The sequence below is a fragment of the Paroedura picta genome, chromosome 13 (genome assembly GCF_049243985.1).
Source record: "Paroedura picta isolate Pp20150507F chromosome 13, Ppicta_v3.0, whole genome shotgun sequence".
NCBI classification, from domain to species: Eukaryota; Metazoa; Chordata; class Lepidosauria; order Squamata; family Gekkonidae; genus Paroedura; species Paroedura picta.
The window spans coordinates 13,469,499-13,485,267 of NC_135381.1; the positions used below are offsets into that span (position 1 = coordinate 13,469,499).

A 15,769-nucleotide genomic window follows, 5' to 3' on the forward strand; every position below is an offset into this window, starting at 1 on the left:
ATCATAAGTGCGAGCGATGCACACTGTGGAACCACAAAGGTACAAGGCAGTGCTGTTCCCACTCCCACAGGAAGGATTTCTTTTGAGCTGTTCTGTTTGGGAAACAGGTTTCAGGCCAGGGCTGTGGGATCCGAAAGGCAGAAGAGGAGAGAACGCCTGGCCTCGACCAGGCCTCGACCAGGGCCAGGGCCTTTTCGGTCCTGGCCCCTGCCTGGTGGAATGAGCTCCCGGGAGAGCTGTGGGCCCTGCGGGACCTTCCATCGTTCCGCAGGGCCTGCAAGACGGAGCTCTTCCGCCAGGTTTACGGTTGAGACCAGGCTTAACATCTACGCCCCCCCAGGACCTGAGGATTGGGATTAGACACGAGTACCATCAGTATCCCCTCTCCACTTGCTAGGGGGGGAATGGGTAGTTGATTAGCCGCTCTTGCCAGGTAGTCATTAACTATTGACATGTTAATTGGTTTTAATGTATTTTATGGGGTTTTTATACTGTTGTAACCCGCCACGAGCCGCAAGGGAGTGGCGGGAAATAAATTCAACAACAACGACGACGACGACGACGACGACGACGACGACGACGACGACGACAGACAGACAGACAGACAGACAGACAGACAGACAGACAGACAGACAGACAGACAGACAGACAGACAGAACATGCCTGGCTTGGAGCTGGCAGCTGGCTCTCACTTTCTCTGCCTGAAGTGTGCATTTATGGACTTGTTGGAGATGAAAAGCCAAAGCTACAGTCGATTTCCTCTTCTCCCGGCCTCTCCTAAAACAGGGCAGCAGCAGAAAAGTCAGCACCACAGGCTGCCGTGAAGAAGCAGATCTAAACACTGGAACACTCTGAGAAGTTTCTTTGTGAAATTGGGAAGGTCGCATGTTTTGCTGCTGGCATTAGGCACAAAGATGCCCTGCCCTGTTTAAAAGAGGGCCACGAAGCACTGGGCATGCTGATTAAGCCTGGCTTCTTCTTTAGGCTGTCCTGTGACCTGTTTCTTCAACGATGCCCAACTTGCATGGGTTACAACTGCAACTGGGTAGAGTATTCTGACAAGCCACAAGCTCCAGTATCCCTTGACATCCGATCCTGCCCACAAGTAGTTAAAATACGGCCAGGACATCACGAGGACTGGCTAAAAGCTGGATAGAGAAATTTTAAATGCATCACGGGTGACCTGAATCCTTCCACTGACAACACTTTCCACCCCAGAAATCAATTCTGCCTGACCCAGTTATGTGGTTTTGCCAGGAGAAAAACAACTGGCCTACTATTTTGTGATATTTTGATTGGTCCCAGGACTGCTGCTTTAAAAAGACAATATTAGCCAAAAAAAACCAAAGGAGTTCGGGCCCCCAGCTCCGGCCAGTCATAAAGTTCTTATAATTAGAAAGTCAGGAAGGCTCCCACAGTGCTAGCGTTCTACAGAATGTGTAAAATAGAAATGTTCAGCAGCACGTTCTTGTAATGGACCTGATCTGCTGCAGACCAACAAACTGGATGTGCTAGCTTGAACATTGGAATTCCTTAAGCAGGAGTTTGCCTTGTCCAAGCGTGGCTTTGTCTTGCCTGTACAGAGCTCCCCAAGATGGTTACTCTTCCCTTGTGCAGTGGGGCTTTATGCCGAAGTGAAGTTCAGTGCATGGTTGTATAATTGTGACAACAGTGTGTGGCATTGACAGGCCTGGAGGAAAAGTGGGCTGGCTGAAGCCCTGAGCCAAGGCAGTCCCAAGACTCTGTATCCATACTGTAGAGCAGGGGTAGTCAACCTGTGGTCCTCCAGATGTCCATGGACTACAATTCCCATGAGCCCCTGCCAGCAAATGCTGGCAGGGGCTCATGGGAATTGTAGTCCATGGACATCTGGAGGACCACAGGTTGACTACCCCTGCTGTAGAGTAATGCCAGTCTTATACTAGGAGTGGCTTTTCTCAAGGAATTCTAGGGATTGTATTTGGCAAAGATACTGAAAATTATTAGGGTCTCACGTGCTTTTTCACTGCCCCTCCCCCCCCCAGTCCTAGAATTTCTTAGATTGAGAGGATTACTGTTACGCACCATAGATATACTCTAAATATCTATCCAAATATTATGATTTCATTTGCGACTTGCTAGTTCTGGGCTGTAAATGTGTAAAGAGAGTGGGTCAGTTTGTGGAGGACGCCAGATTCATGGGAGTGTGAGAACTATGAAGATCCGAGCACAGGTGAAGGTTAACTTGCGTGGCTAAGCCAGACCTTGTCAAAACTGTGGACACTCTAATTGACATCATGATTTCTACAGGTTGCATGTTTATCTTACATTTATCATCATCAAATCTATATACCGCCACTTTCTGGATTTCCGACTCAAGGCGATTCACAACCATATGCACACTACAATTAAAACCAGTTGAAAATCCATAATCGCCCCATCTACGGGTCTTGGTTTCTACCTCCCCATCTCCCATTCAATTTAAGGAGGGCCCCTATTTGTCCTTTTGCATGGGAAAACGGCACTTCATGGAAGTCTTCTGAAGCGAAAAGTCTGGTTTAGTCTGTCCTGGTTTGGGGAACTGCAGGAAACCTAAGCGGGCGTCTTAAGCCCCGTGTTGCTTGTTTGTATCATAATTCCTATGATCTGGTAGTATAAAATTTGCAGGTGCACATTCTCTAAATACCTTAAATTCCTGGTGTTTTTTCAGTGACCAGTCCTGCTTTATGGTACAGGCTGTCTGGGTATGTGAGGGGAGTGCCATTCAAAGACATTTTCAGAAGGTGTGGTGAGGTTGTTTTGTTCACCAGAGCTTTTAATAGATCTCTTGACATCTTTCCTATTTAGTTTTATGTCCAGCTACACAATCTTCAACTGCCTTTTGTCGGTCTTGCTGCTGTGATTCAGGATCCCCAGTTCAATATTATTCTATATTATCAATAATATTCTATATTATTTATACTGTTACATTGTTATACGGTTACAACCATTAGTTATTATTGTAAAGTTATTCACATGTTTATAGATTGTTTTATGTATTGTTATTTGTTCTTATGTAAACCGCCCTGAGCCCCTGGGGAGGGCGGTACATAAAAATAAATAATAAATAATAAATAAATAAATATGTGCAAACTGTGTGTTGGGGTCACACAAGTATGCTGTGAAAAATTGAAGGCTCCTATGAATGCCCAGGTCTCACCTACAGAGGGATCTGCCCGTTTCCGCTCTGCGTGATGTACTGTTCAGGCCTGGTTTTCTTCCGGTCAGTTTGCAGTGTCAGCTGTGTATCAGTCAGGCAGTCGCAGTGTTTGTCCTCCGAGTCTGTCAGTTGCATTTCTGCATGAAAATAGATTCAGTGTTGTAGCCATGTTGGTATTTCTGCAAGAGTCCCTGTTAGGAACTAACTTCACCCGATCCTGTTCATTTTTATTTATTCAGAAAGTAATTGTAAGGTTTGCTTTTAAAGAATTAGGAGGGGAAAGTTTTGTGTATCACACACTGCCTAGGCTGTTTATACACTTACTGGTGTTCTCTGCTACTTGGATGAATGTGTGTTTCCCTTTTGCATGTGCAGTGTAGCTGTGGCTCGATGGCAGGGCATCTGCTTTGCATGCAGAAGAGCCCAAGTTCGGTCCCTGGCCTCATGTGAAAGAACCAGGCGGCAAGTGACATGAAAGATCTCCATTTGAAACCCCAGAGAGCCGCTGGCATTCTGAGATAGAAAATGCTGATTTGGATGAACGACAGGTTTGGTTCAATATAAGGCCGTCTTGCACGTGTTTTGATTCCAAAACATGCAAGAAGACACGATTCCAAAAAGTTGCATTTAGAACAGTTCCAGGGAATACGTCACTAGAGTCAGACAAATGAAAAACAAACGTCATTTGCACAGAAATCCAGCCTCTCCCCAAAGCATTACTAGTTTAAACAAAGATGGTAATTCCCAGTTGAGTAAACTGACCTGTTAATCTTCTTCCTAGGCTCGAGGAGGTGCCGTTGGATAAGCTAAGGCAGAGGGAATCCAAGTGGCTGGATATGCTGAACAATTGGGACAAGTGGATGGCTAAGAAGCATAAAAAGGTGAGCCACCCCCTCCCCCCTTCCCAGTGTCTGGCCACCACCACTCTTCTTTCCTTCTTGGGCCCTAAGTAAGTGGGTGCAGAAGATATTGGTGACATTCTAGTCTCTAAGGCAGGCTTTCTCAATTAGGGCTTTCTAAATGGGAGGGAGTTAATTTTATTCCTGGTCCCAGGGATGCTTGCTTGGCCTCGACCAGCGCCAGGGCCTTTTCGGTCCTGGCCCCTACCTGTTGGAATGAGCTCCCGAAGGAACTGCGGGCCCTCTGAGAGCTTTCTGCTTTCCATAGGCCCTGCCTGCAAAACAGAGCTGCCAGGTATATGGTCAGGGCCAATGTTAGAGCATGTGATATGGGTCCCCCTTGATATTGGCGTCAGACATCTTGACGCAGGTTGGTCTCTCCCTATGCCGTCCTCGTAAGGTCTTTCCCCATATGAAGTTTTGCCATCTGGGGTTGTAATATTGTTGGTTGGGGTTTTTATGGGGTTTTATTGTTGGATTATTGTTATTTGCCATGAGCCGGTTTCAAGAACGGCAGGTTATAAATCCAGTAAATTCTGCACCACCCACTGGTTGGCTTCTCTCTCTAATGCAGCTCATCTTGTTGCTCTGGGGCAACCATTTTGACCACCAGTTGCAAACTATTCCCGTGAATGAACTTTCCTGAAAGGCGGTCTTCAGGGCTGCTGACCAGTTTTCCTCTAGCCTGATTCTGGCAGTGGCATGGGACTAGCTTAAAGAATGCCCTTAGAGGGAGCCTTCTTTGAAGAAGCCTTCTTTGGATTGGCTGTAAGTAGAGTCGGGTGGCTGCATATTACAGGAATACTCAGGAAGGTTTTGTGGGGAGTTATCTGGGTCGGACTGGGTTTTCTGGAGGAGCTTCTAGTGGCAGAGTAAGACTTTAACTGCTTTATTATAGATTCTTTCAATCTAATTGCCTTAGGCTGAGTTTCTTGACGCCATGTAGTATATTTCAAGGGGCAAGACAGGCTGATTAAAGTCAAGTTTAAAATTGCCATCAAAAAGGAAAAAAGCTATCCATAACACTTGCATTTCCGGAGCAATATTGTATTGTATGTTTGCTGTAACCATTCAAACTCATTAGTTTGCAATCAATACACTCTGAACCAAGAAGTGTAATCTGAAACCTATGTTCCTAGAGCACATAAGCGATTTGTTCTGTGCAGTTGTATTTACTTAGAGACAAGGAGGGCAATTGTGAATTTCATTTTTGGAGCATGAATGATTTTTGGTTTTTACAAAGTCCTGTTTAGAGTGCTCAGACATTCTTGGGAAGAGGGGGTAGTCAATGCTGGGCAAAATTGTCGCCATGAGGCAGAAGATACGTGTAGCTGAATCATTTTGGCATTTGCTGAAATAGATTCAATTGGTCACTGAATATAAAGTGGAAAAGCCAGCCTTAATCCAATGTCTTTGTGAGGAGAAGGGCATTGTGAGTTTTGAGAAGGATGTAGAATGTAATGTGTCCACGTGTAAATGTGACTTGAAAGCAAATTATATTAAATATATATTCCTTTTGAAAAATAAACTGTGAAACTAAAGCCAAACCATCATCATAATATATTTATTGTTCAGATGGTCTTTCACCCAGCGGGGACCTGAAATGGTGATTTGGTGACATGGCGACAGAACCTAGTAACGAGAAATTAGCTCTATCCTCCTGTTAAGGGGGAATTCTTGTCACTGTATGGTCAGTTTTGCAATAATGCAGGTGGAAAAGAGGTTTTGAATCAAAGTTTGCTGCATGTGCCCCTCAAACAAAAATGCAGAAGAGGGATGGTCTAGGTCCAGTGCTATGCTGCAGTATGTCTTCTGCCATTTGTGTTGGTTGCTTCAAAATGTAGTCGAACAGGGAATGCAGTCCCGACATCTCTAGCAAACTTCCTGCTTCTCAGCAGGGTGGGGGTTCTGAGCTCGCTTGGTGTTGCCTTCCCTGCTTGCTTCCACAAAACGCCGGCCTGCTTTGATCTAAATCAGCCGCTCTGCAGATTGTTGTGTCTGTGGCTGAGACTTTGAATGGAATCCAGACAGCCTTTCAGCCGTGTTCGTTATCCTGAAACAACAGTGCTTCCATATACTGGCTTGGGGGGAGGGGGGTCCAGGATGTCCTTTTTATCTATTCTAAGCCCACTGACACTGTCTGCCTGTCCTGAGATGACAACCTTTGAATGTGAAGCTGCTTTATCCTGAATCAGACCATTGGCTCAGCAAGGTCAGTGTTACCTAATCAGACATGCCAGGATGGAGCTTGGGACATTCAGCATGGGAAGAAGATGTTCTCCTGCTGAGCCACAGAGCCTGATTTCAGCTGTGCAAGCAAAAGCCTGCTATCCATTGCCAAAGTGGTGACTTGTGTCTCCGTCCACACAGAGACAAATAATGGCACTCGACACAGCCATTTTGATCACCTCAATCTTTAGTTTGCCTTCAACCTGTTGACTTCCTGGTTCCCCCTGCAGGAGATGGCCAAATTCCACAGCCTGAGCAAATAAAGCACATTTGCATAGTTCTGCTTTTGCTAGAGATGGGTGCAATGCATGGAAGTCTTTTCCTGAAGGCCTCCAGTTTTTTTTTTTCAGATTTCAAAGAGGTAAAACTTGTCTTCTGCTTGGAGAGAGAACATTCCGGTCCCTTTCACCATCGGAAGCCACATCTATTCAACCTGCCTTTAGTTGACTTCCTAGAGCAGGCCAAAACTTGATGTTTGTTCTAAAGCCCTCTTATGCCAGAGATCTTGAGAGCCAGTTTGGGGTAATGGTTAAGAGCAGTGGCCCCTAATCTGGAGAACCAGGTTTGACTCCCCACTCCCCCACATGCAGCCAGCTGGGTGACCTTGGGCTAGTGACAGTTGTCAGAGTGCTCTAAGCCTCATCTACCTCGCAGGATTCTGCGGAGAGTAAAAAATGCAGTAATCCTTTAGGTTGCCTGGCAGAAGTCAATTGTAGGAGGGTGGAAGCTTACCTTCAAAACTGTCCTTGATGTTACTAGCAAACCTTGCCATTCCCACAGGCTAGAAGGGGAAGGGAGAGCTGACTGTCTGCTATAGACTGTGGCTGACGTGGACTGTCAACTTAAGCCCTGCCTTAGCCAACTGCTGACTCCTTAGTCTGCTTCAGGCCTTAACATCTCTTTTATGCTTTTGTAGCCAGCACTGCTGCTTTGACTTTGTTTCCCCATAGCATTCCTGGCCCCACTGAGCACCCATTTTTGAATTCACCGAGGGACTCCTGTTAGATTGGCATGCAGTTGTAGTTAGTTTGGGTTCACAGGCTACTTAGTGCATCCAGCAGCAGCCAGATTTAGATATTTCAGGAAGTTTTAAAGTACAGTGTGCTAAAGGCAAGAGGCTTAGCTAGGCAAGATGCCAGGAGATCCGGGATGGGATCCTCCCAGTGTTCTCAAATAGATATAGCTGCAAAGGGACCATTCTAGATCAGGCCTCTTATGTGGCTGCTATTTCTGTTCGAAAACGTGGATCATGGTGTCTTACCTGGCTAAGCAAATGCTTTTTGGGAATCTCCTGAACAGTTTGGTGGCTCCTATATAGCTATTAATTCCCCTTTGTTCTGGGAATTTTCTTTTTTTAAACAATACATTGTTTATCCTTCTACTTGACTGAAAATATTGCAATGCAGAGACCCCTTTTTTCTCTCTGATACTCAATAAGGAAAGTGCTCTTATGGCGCCTGTGGTCACTGCTCATCTCAGGGAAAATCCCCCCCCCAAACAATGGGCCAATCGATGTTTTCTTTGAGACAACGCAAGATAATTTTTCTTAGGAAGAACAAGTGAGCTCAAAATGCATGCATTCGTGGTTTTTTAATTAACGCCTTCAAATATCTTGCTCTCAAGCATTAGTGGAATTCTGACACCAATATGGGATGTAGAAAGAGCAACTTTTTGAATAGATTCAGATGGGTAGCCGTGTTGGTCTGAAGTAGCCCAATAAAATCAGAGTCCAGTTGCACCTTTAAGACCAACAAAGATTTATTCAAGGCGTGAGCTTTCGAGTGCTTGCACTCGAAAGCTCACGCCCTGAATAAATCTTTGTTGGTCTTAAAGGTGCTACTGGACTCCCGACTTTTTGAAGTTAATATTTCAAAAGCTTAAACGGTTACCGATCATCTTCTAGCAACTTCCCAATTTTAGATGCTTAAACCAGGGGTAGTCAAACTGCGGCCCTCCAGCATTCGCTGGCAGGGGGCCCCTGGGAATTGTAGTCCATGGACATCTGGAGGGCCGCAGTTTGACTACCCCTGGCTTAAACAGATGATCCAGCCCTGGCAGGTCCTGACTTGCTTGGCTTTCCATCATGCAGGAAGTTCTCTGTACCTGTCGTAATTATTGGCTGTTTGCTTTTCTATCTTTTCTTGCTCGGCAACGTCTCCAGGTGAGTTCACTAGAACAGTGTGCGGTTTCCAAGCTACATACATGCCACTGTTTGTTTTTTAATCAAGGATAAATATCCCCTTTCTCAGTATACCAAATAATTGCATGCCTATTTTCTTGGGTCTTGAGAAAGAGGAATTTAAGGGGCAGGCCTCATCACTGTTGAAATCAGTCACTTGTAGTCTGTGTGTGTGAGGAAGGCTAAGTTAACCTCTTTCAAGGACGCTTACATCCAGCTGTTGGGGACCTCTTCCCCCTTGGGCACATGGCTGTGGTTCAGCAGTCTTAAGAAACACATTTTGCATGTTCGGTTGTTGGTTTCCTTTCCATCAAGGTGAGGATTCTGTGGGGAAGACCCATGGAATTGGCCCTACATGGCATGATGTCACATCATATCAGAGGAGCCCCTGTATGTCGTTGGGGAATGGGTGGTTATTATAGTGGCTATCTCATCCCATTTTTATCCTAAGCAAGATAACCCCAACTCAGCAAATAGAACAAGGGTAGGCCAACTATGGCCCTCAGATGTCTATAGACTACAATTCCCATGAGCCCCTGCCAGCATTCGCTCATGGGAATTGTGTCCACGGACATCTGGAGGGCCACAGTTTGCCAACCCCTGAAATAGAAGGTGCTGTGGTTCAGTAGTAGAGTATCTCCTTGGCATGCAGAAGGTCCTGCATTCAGTCTTCAGCATCTCCATCCAGAAGGCTCAGAAGGTGATGTAAAAAACTTTAGTGGAGACAATGCTGCTTTTTTTAGACCAATGGTCTTTCTCAGTGTGAGGCTATTTCATGTGTTCTGACGAACAAACTCGCTAACTTGGATCCATTTACACGAGTACATCTGCTGTACTTTGTCAAAATGATGGATGATTACATAGGAGGCATAGGTTTCCCTGGTTTCTAGTCTTTTAATATTTTGGCTTCTGTAATTTGCTTTTCTCTGCTGACACGGGGACAAGCTTTCTTAAATGGGTGGGGCGTTCCACAGTTTGCATATAGCTATGGCCAACAAATTAGAATAGCCCGTGCAAAATACTTTACTACATTGCTATTATGATAACCGTGTAAGCGTCATTCCCGTTTTACAGATGAGGAGAACTGAGAATGGGGGGAATAACTTGTCCAAGGCCATTCACACAAGAAAATTGAGTCTTAGGTGCATATGGTGTAAGGCAGGGGTAGTCAAACTGCGGCCCTCCAGATGTCTATGGACTACAATTCCCATGGAGCTCATGGGAATTGTAGTCCATGGACATCTGGAGGGCCGCAGTTTGATTACCCCTGATGTAAGGTGTAGAGGAAATACTGATGAAAAGTAGTCCCAGATAATTAGCCACACAAAAACGGTACAGTATGTGCTGGATCCTGTTGAGTTTAGATTAATTTCCAGGGTAACACATTTTAAAAACTGCTCAGAGACCTTGTCAGTGATGATAAAGCTTGGTTCCTGTGCGTTATATCTAATGCGTGTGGCATCTGTGTATGCACTTGCTTCACCTTGAGTTGCCCTCTAAAATAATGCTTTGGGTGCACATGGTGCTTTTTGAGGTAAACGAAGCAAAAGACAAGTCATTGCTGACAAAAAGCTTAAAATGTAAACTGTATATGGCAGTTGGGTGGGGGTAATAAGGGATGAATGTAAGCAGATATTACAGCTGGGGTCGAGAGCTAAGGTTGAGTCAAGGGCGTTTGGGCCATCTGCTCTTTTTGTTCAGCCAGAGGCATGGGAGGGAACAAATTGAGTTCCTTCTGGGCTCAATATACCATCCTCATTGCAGGAGAAGGAAGCTGTGCGGCTCTTGCATGGTAATGCTCATTTCCTGTCTCTTCAGATCCGGCTGAGATGCCAGAAGGGGATCCCACCAGCTTTGCGGGGTCGGGCCTGGCAGTACCTCTCAGGAGCCAAAGTCAAGATGGAACAGAATCCTGGCAAGTTTGATGTAAGACCCGGAGTGGAGCTGGAGGAAACACTGTGCTCTCAGTACAAGGGGGCTAGTCACTTGGTGACTATAAGCTCAGGTTACTCGAAAAATATAATTTCACAAAACATGAAGTTGGTTTTGGAGTTCTCTAGGACAAGATGTGTGATCAGGGGCTCGGGAATTTTTACTGGGGAGAGAGACACACCTGTGGAGTATTGTCCCCTCAACAGATGCTAGCCATGACAGCTAAATGAAACCACCTCCATCTATATTTTTGAGTAATGGATGCTATAGAGTTGACTTTCTCCTGATTTGTGACCTGCTACATTTAGAAAGGTCCTTGGCCTGACTCTCTAGGCCTGTTTTCTCATGTTCTTTAAGAGTGAGAGGCAGCTCCTGCTTAAAACTGCAGCATCCATGGATTTGAACCTTCCTTTGGCACTGGGTACCCTTCTACTGTGGGTAGCATAGGATGAGTCCTCTTTGTATCTGTGGTCCCCAATGGAATTATGACTGCAGCTTATTTGGTGCTTAACACTCCCTTAACCCTGTGCCCATTTATTAGTCCCTTGCTTCACTGCACTTCTAGTCCAAGGCACAGTCTACTCATTCAGTAGCATGAGGGGGCAGAATGGACTGTACCAATCTGGAGAAAGGAGAGGACACGTTTTTCATGTTGCTTTATTAAAAATTCCCTTGCACCTTTCTCCCTGATATGTGAATTATGTATTTGTGATGAGCTTTTTAACTTGAGAGTTATTTCACTTTGTCACCTGAAGTAGGCCAGTTCTGCCACTTAAATCCCAGATGTGTAGATGCAGAATATATCCCCAGTAAGTACCGTAGAACTTCTGTGCTGTAGATCAGGGGTAGTCAATCTGTGGTCCTCCAGATGTCCATGGACTACAATTCCCATGAACCCCTGCCAGCTGGCAGGGGCTCATGGGAATTGTAGTCCATGGACATCTGGAGGACCACAGATTGACTACCCCTGCTGTAGGTAGTACAAGCAGCCATTGTTAGCTGGCACAGCCTTACCCAAGGAAGCCTGGACATGTAATGAAGGTGGCTTGTTTATGATTCACCATGTCTGCTTGTCACCTGACAGTAGAATATCTGCAGGGCACAGTGCAAACTTGCCTCATTCCCTCCAATGCACTTCATTCATGTATCTTTGTTTACGCAAAGTATTTTTCTCTATCATTTGGGGACAGCAATAGTGTACATGGCAACATACCCACAATCAAACTGTCTGCATGTTTGCTTTGTTTCTGGTCAACAGTGAGCTCTGTGCTTCTGAAATCCAAACTCCATAATGTGTCTCTTAGCTGGAGAGCCTTTTATAGTCCACAAACTGCTGTGCTTAAGCATCTGCAGAAGTCAACCGTGGTGCGTGTTTTAATCTTGTCCTTCCAAAGGAGAATGGTTTTTATTTTAAAGATATATAAGCAACCGTCCTTGTGACGTGGTATTTCTCTTGCTACTCTGGAAGTAAGAATCTCAACCCCCCTGCAGTAATTGTTCTGTCTTTTCACAGGAGCTGGATATCGCTCCCGGGGATCCTAAGTGGCTGGATGTAATTGAACGGGATCTCCACAGGCAGTTTCCATTCCATGAAATGTTTGCTTTCCGTGGGGGCCATGGGTAAGCTGGACGGTTCTGCTCTGCTTTTGTGTGTTTGTGTGTTAGTAGAACTTGAGGGCTCTGTCTCAACGGAAATCTCAACTGGTCCCTGTTTTGCAAGCCGTCCTACAGTACACAAGGCACTCTCCTGCAGAACTGCATCTCTCTTGGTGGCCAAGCATCAGGCAATGCTTCAAAGAGTTTTGACTCTAGACATTTGCGGCTGGTTACTTAGTATTGTGTTGCATTGTATTGGCTTTGTGCAAACGCCACTCTTAGCACAATGGCTTGCTGGTGGGAACTAAGAGAGGTGTATTCAGTGGATGATAGGCATCTGGCGAAAGGTTTCCCTAAGCCTGTCTTGTGCATGAAGAGTTGCAGGTCTGTACATGTCTGAGAGTGTTGTCTGTGTGGGGGGCAGATACTACTAGTTCCACATAAGAACAGAATTTTCTTGCTATTCAGAGACTGAATGGACACAATCTGCTGCTTTCAGGATTGCATTTATATAGTTGTCCTGCTTCATTTGAGTGTCAAAATGCAGCTTTTTATTGATTTTTTTAAAATGGGAGCATCTACATGATCTTCTTACCAATTGTCTTCCAATCATTCACTTCCATAGATTCCCCAGTTGCTTTGTGTGCACTTTAGAGCTGATTCTAACAGTTTTGTGTCCCTAATGCTCACAGAACCTTGTACATCTGAGTGACTAAGATGTCCATCCTCTCCTGGTAGAGCATGTAGGAAGAGATCAGGTACTGAGACCAGGAGCAGATGTAATCAGGGGCTATTATGCACGGCAGGAAACCTCGCAAAAACTCTGCAAAAAAAAAAACCCACTTAAAAAAAAATTCTGCATGTGGTATCACCATGGAAAACCCATTGTAGTATTTTTTATTCTGCATGGCACTCAGCCCTCATGGCAGCGAGCGTGCATTTTCTGCGTCGTTTCCTCACACTATTGTAAACTTGCTTTGCTACAACTTTTCCCTTTACGCTGGGTCCAGGGACACTTTTTATGACATGCATAAATGTTACTGTGTTTTCTGACTCCTCCCCTAAGCTGTCTTACGCCAATGGCTGAACGGAAAGCCCATGAACTACGATTCCCATGAGGCTCTGCCAGCAGTATGTGTCAATCAGATGACATTGCTGCTGGCCACAGCCTACTAATGAGCTCCTAGCAGAATGGATGAATTACCCTCCCACTTGAGCAAAGCTCTCTCAAATGCATAATTGTCTACTATGTTATGCAAAAAAACACCTTTTTAAAAGGGGCAATTAAAAAAGGCAATTTAACAGCATCAGTGAACTGACTTCAACGCTGCAGCATCCCTCTTGGCCACAGGAGAAGATTGCTTATATGTTATAATGAAAGCCAGTGCAGTGTGAATGTTGTTTTTCCTTTGGGCAGGCAACAAGACCTCTTCCGTGTGCTGAAGGCCTACACACTATATCGGCCAGAGGAAGGCTACTGCCAGGCCCAGGCGCCAGTTGCTGCAGTCTTGCTGATGAATATGCCTGCAGAGGTAGGTTACTCTATTCTGCAGCTGTGTGGAGACTGCCCTGATTTCTGAACCTCATACCCCTGCCAGGAAGAAAGAAGGCTTGAGTCGTCCTCCCAGTGGTCATTAGGAATAGTGTGCTCTTGTTCAGGCCCCATCCCCTTTGGCAGAATTTTTCTACCCGTTATGGTCACAGTCTGGACTTAGTCTTGTTTACATTTTCTGAAATGCAGAGATGTGCTGGAGGGCTGCCACAAGGAGACACAGCTCACTTGTAGAGGACATTCAGAAAGTCCCATATAAAGTTCTAGTATCTCTTGTTAAAAGATCTCTACTAGTAGGGCTGGGACGAGCTCATACATGCGACCCCAGAGAACTGCAGCCTTTCGGAATAGATGCACCTTTGGTCTGATTTGGTATAAGCAGCTTTAAGAAGAAGAGTTAGTTCTTATATGCTGCTTTTATGTACCTGAAGGAGTCTCAAAGCGGCTTACATTTGCCTTCCCTTTTCTCTCACCACAACAGGCACCCTGTGAGGTGGGTGAGGATGAGAGAGCCCTGAGATTCCTGCTCTGTCTGAACAGCTTTATCAGTGCCATGGCGAGCCCAAGGTCACCCAGCTGGCAGCATGTGGGGGAGCGCAGAATCAGATTAGAAGTCTGCACTCCTAACCACTACACCAAGCGGCCTGTTCAGTTTATGTGTTTATGTATGTAATGCATGCTAACAACATCTTCAGGGACATGTCTCCCCATCATAGTGTGTACACTGAAATTTGGCTAGTTATGGTTGCCTCTGGGCATTGGCTGTAGCATATGCTGAACATGGGTGTTATAGCAGAAAATATCTCCTTGGTATCTAGCTGACATAAGTAGTTTTCTCATCAGTCCTGGCAGTATTAACTTCGTAAAGCTGACTTTTTTCTCTAAGGCTACTGGATTTTCCTTAAGGTGGAGCCTTTTCCCTTGTTGTATTTTGCTTTGAAAAGGAAGATCACACTCCAAGATGCATTATTTGCAAAGAAGGTCTACTAACTTTAATGTGCCATGCGGCTCGGTTCAGCTCTTTCCCATACATTGACTTCCACCTCTTCCTCTTCCTTTCAGCAAGCTTTCTGGTGCCTTGTCCAAATCTGTGAGAAGTACCTTCCAGGCTACTACAGTGAGAAGTTGGTGAGTGACAGGGACACGTAGATATTGTCTTAGGGCTGTTATTTTTCTTTTAGGGTAAGATGCAGAGACTCTTCTCTCATTGCCGGGAATGAAACATTCTGGATGACGGGCCTCTCTGGCACTTACAGAAAGGTCTTGGAGTTGTGAGGCCTCCATGCCCGGATTCATAATGTTATTTATTTACAAAATGTACATCCTGCCTTTCTGCTTTTTCAAGGGCCACCCAGACAGCTTAACAGTATATATAATTGCGAAGAGCCACTGTGGGTGGAAAGGTGTCCAGACACCGCTTCCACTCCATGGGCCAATCCGGGTGTGGCCAGCAAAGCCCAAAAGTCCTTGCTGCCTCCCTCAACCCACCTCACCCCACCCGACCTGCCTGACCAAGTTTTTTCCTCCTCTTCATATAGGAGGCCATCCAGCTGGATGGGGAGATCCTCTTTTCATTGCTGCATCGGGTCTCGCCCGTGGCTTATAAACACCTGAGCAAGCAGAAGATCGACCCCATCCTGTACATGACGGAATGGTTCATGTGTGCGTTCTCCAGGACCTTGCCATGGAGCTCCGTGTTGCGTGTCTGGGATATGTTTTTCTGCGAAGGTACGGGCTGGGCTCAAGCAGCTGAAGCTTAGTGGTTATGAACAGATGGCCCTTACTGGGGTCCATGTGCAGGGAGGGAGGTTTCTGATCAAGGGCCTAGAAGCTGCGGTGCTCCTTCCCCTGAAAGTGAGAGGGGCTGGCAGTTCTTCCCCCTGCCTCCCCCTTTCACTTCCCCCTGCTTCATGACTGAGCCAGGACAGCTGCAGAGACTTCTCAGGTGCCCCCTTTATGACTCTGGCATCTCAAACCTTGTGAAATAGGGTAGGCTGAGGGCCTTCCTACTGTGAGCACTGGAATCCAATCCTTCAACTTAGCCTAAGAAGAGAAACCATATGGCAGGTCATGTAAGCGCGGAGGCCCTTGTGATGATAGACTTTCCTCCTCCCTTTTTGGGTTTGGGAGATCCATTTGTGCCCAAAGGCTGCCACCTGCTGGCAAGCAGCATGTAAGACACATCCTAAAACACTCTTGAGTTC

At 45.8% G+C, this 15,769-nt stretch overlaps 1 protein-coding gene across 1 annotated transcript in view; it reads left to right on the forward strand.

The window, feature by feature from the left end:
• Positions 1-15,769, forward strand: part of TBC1D10A (TBC1 domain family member 10A) — a 37,118-nt gene that overhangs the window by 16,312 nt on the left and 5,037 nt on the right. The window contains exons 2-7 of the mRNA XM_077309395.1: positions 3,960-4,059; positions 10,304-10,411; positions 11,931-12,037; positions 13,431-13,545; positions 14,628-14,693; positions 15,104-15,293. Of these exons, the coding sequence (XP_077165510.1) occupies positions 3,960-4,059; positions 10,304-10,411; positions 11,931-12,037; positions 13,431-13,545; positions 14,628-14,693; positions 15,104-15,293 (686 nt within the window). The remainder of the gene's footprint in view (positions 1-3,959; positions 4,060-10,303; positions 10,412-11,930; positions 12,038-13,430; positions 13,546-14,627; positions 14,694-15,103; positions 15,294-15,769) is intronic.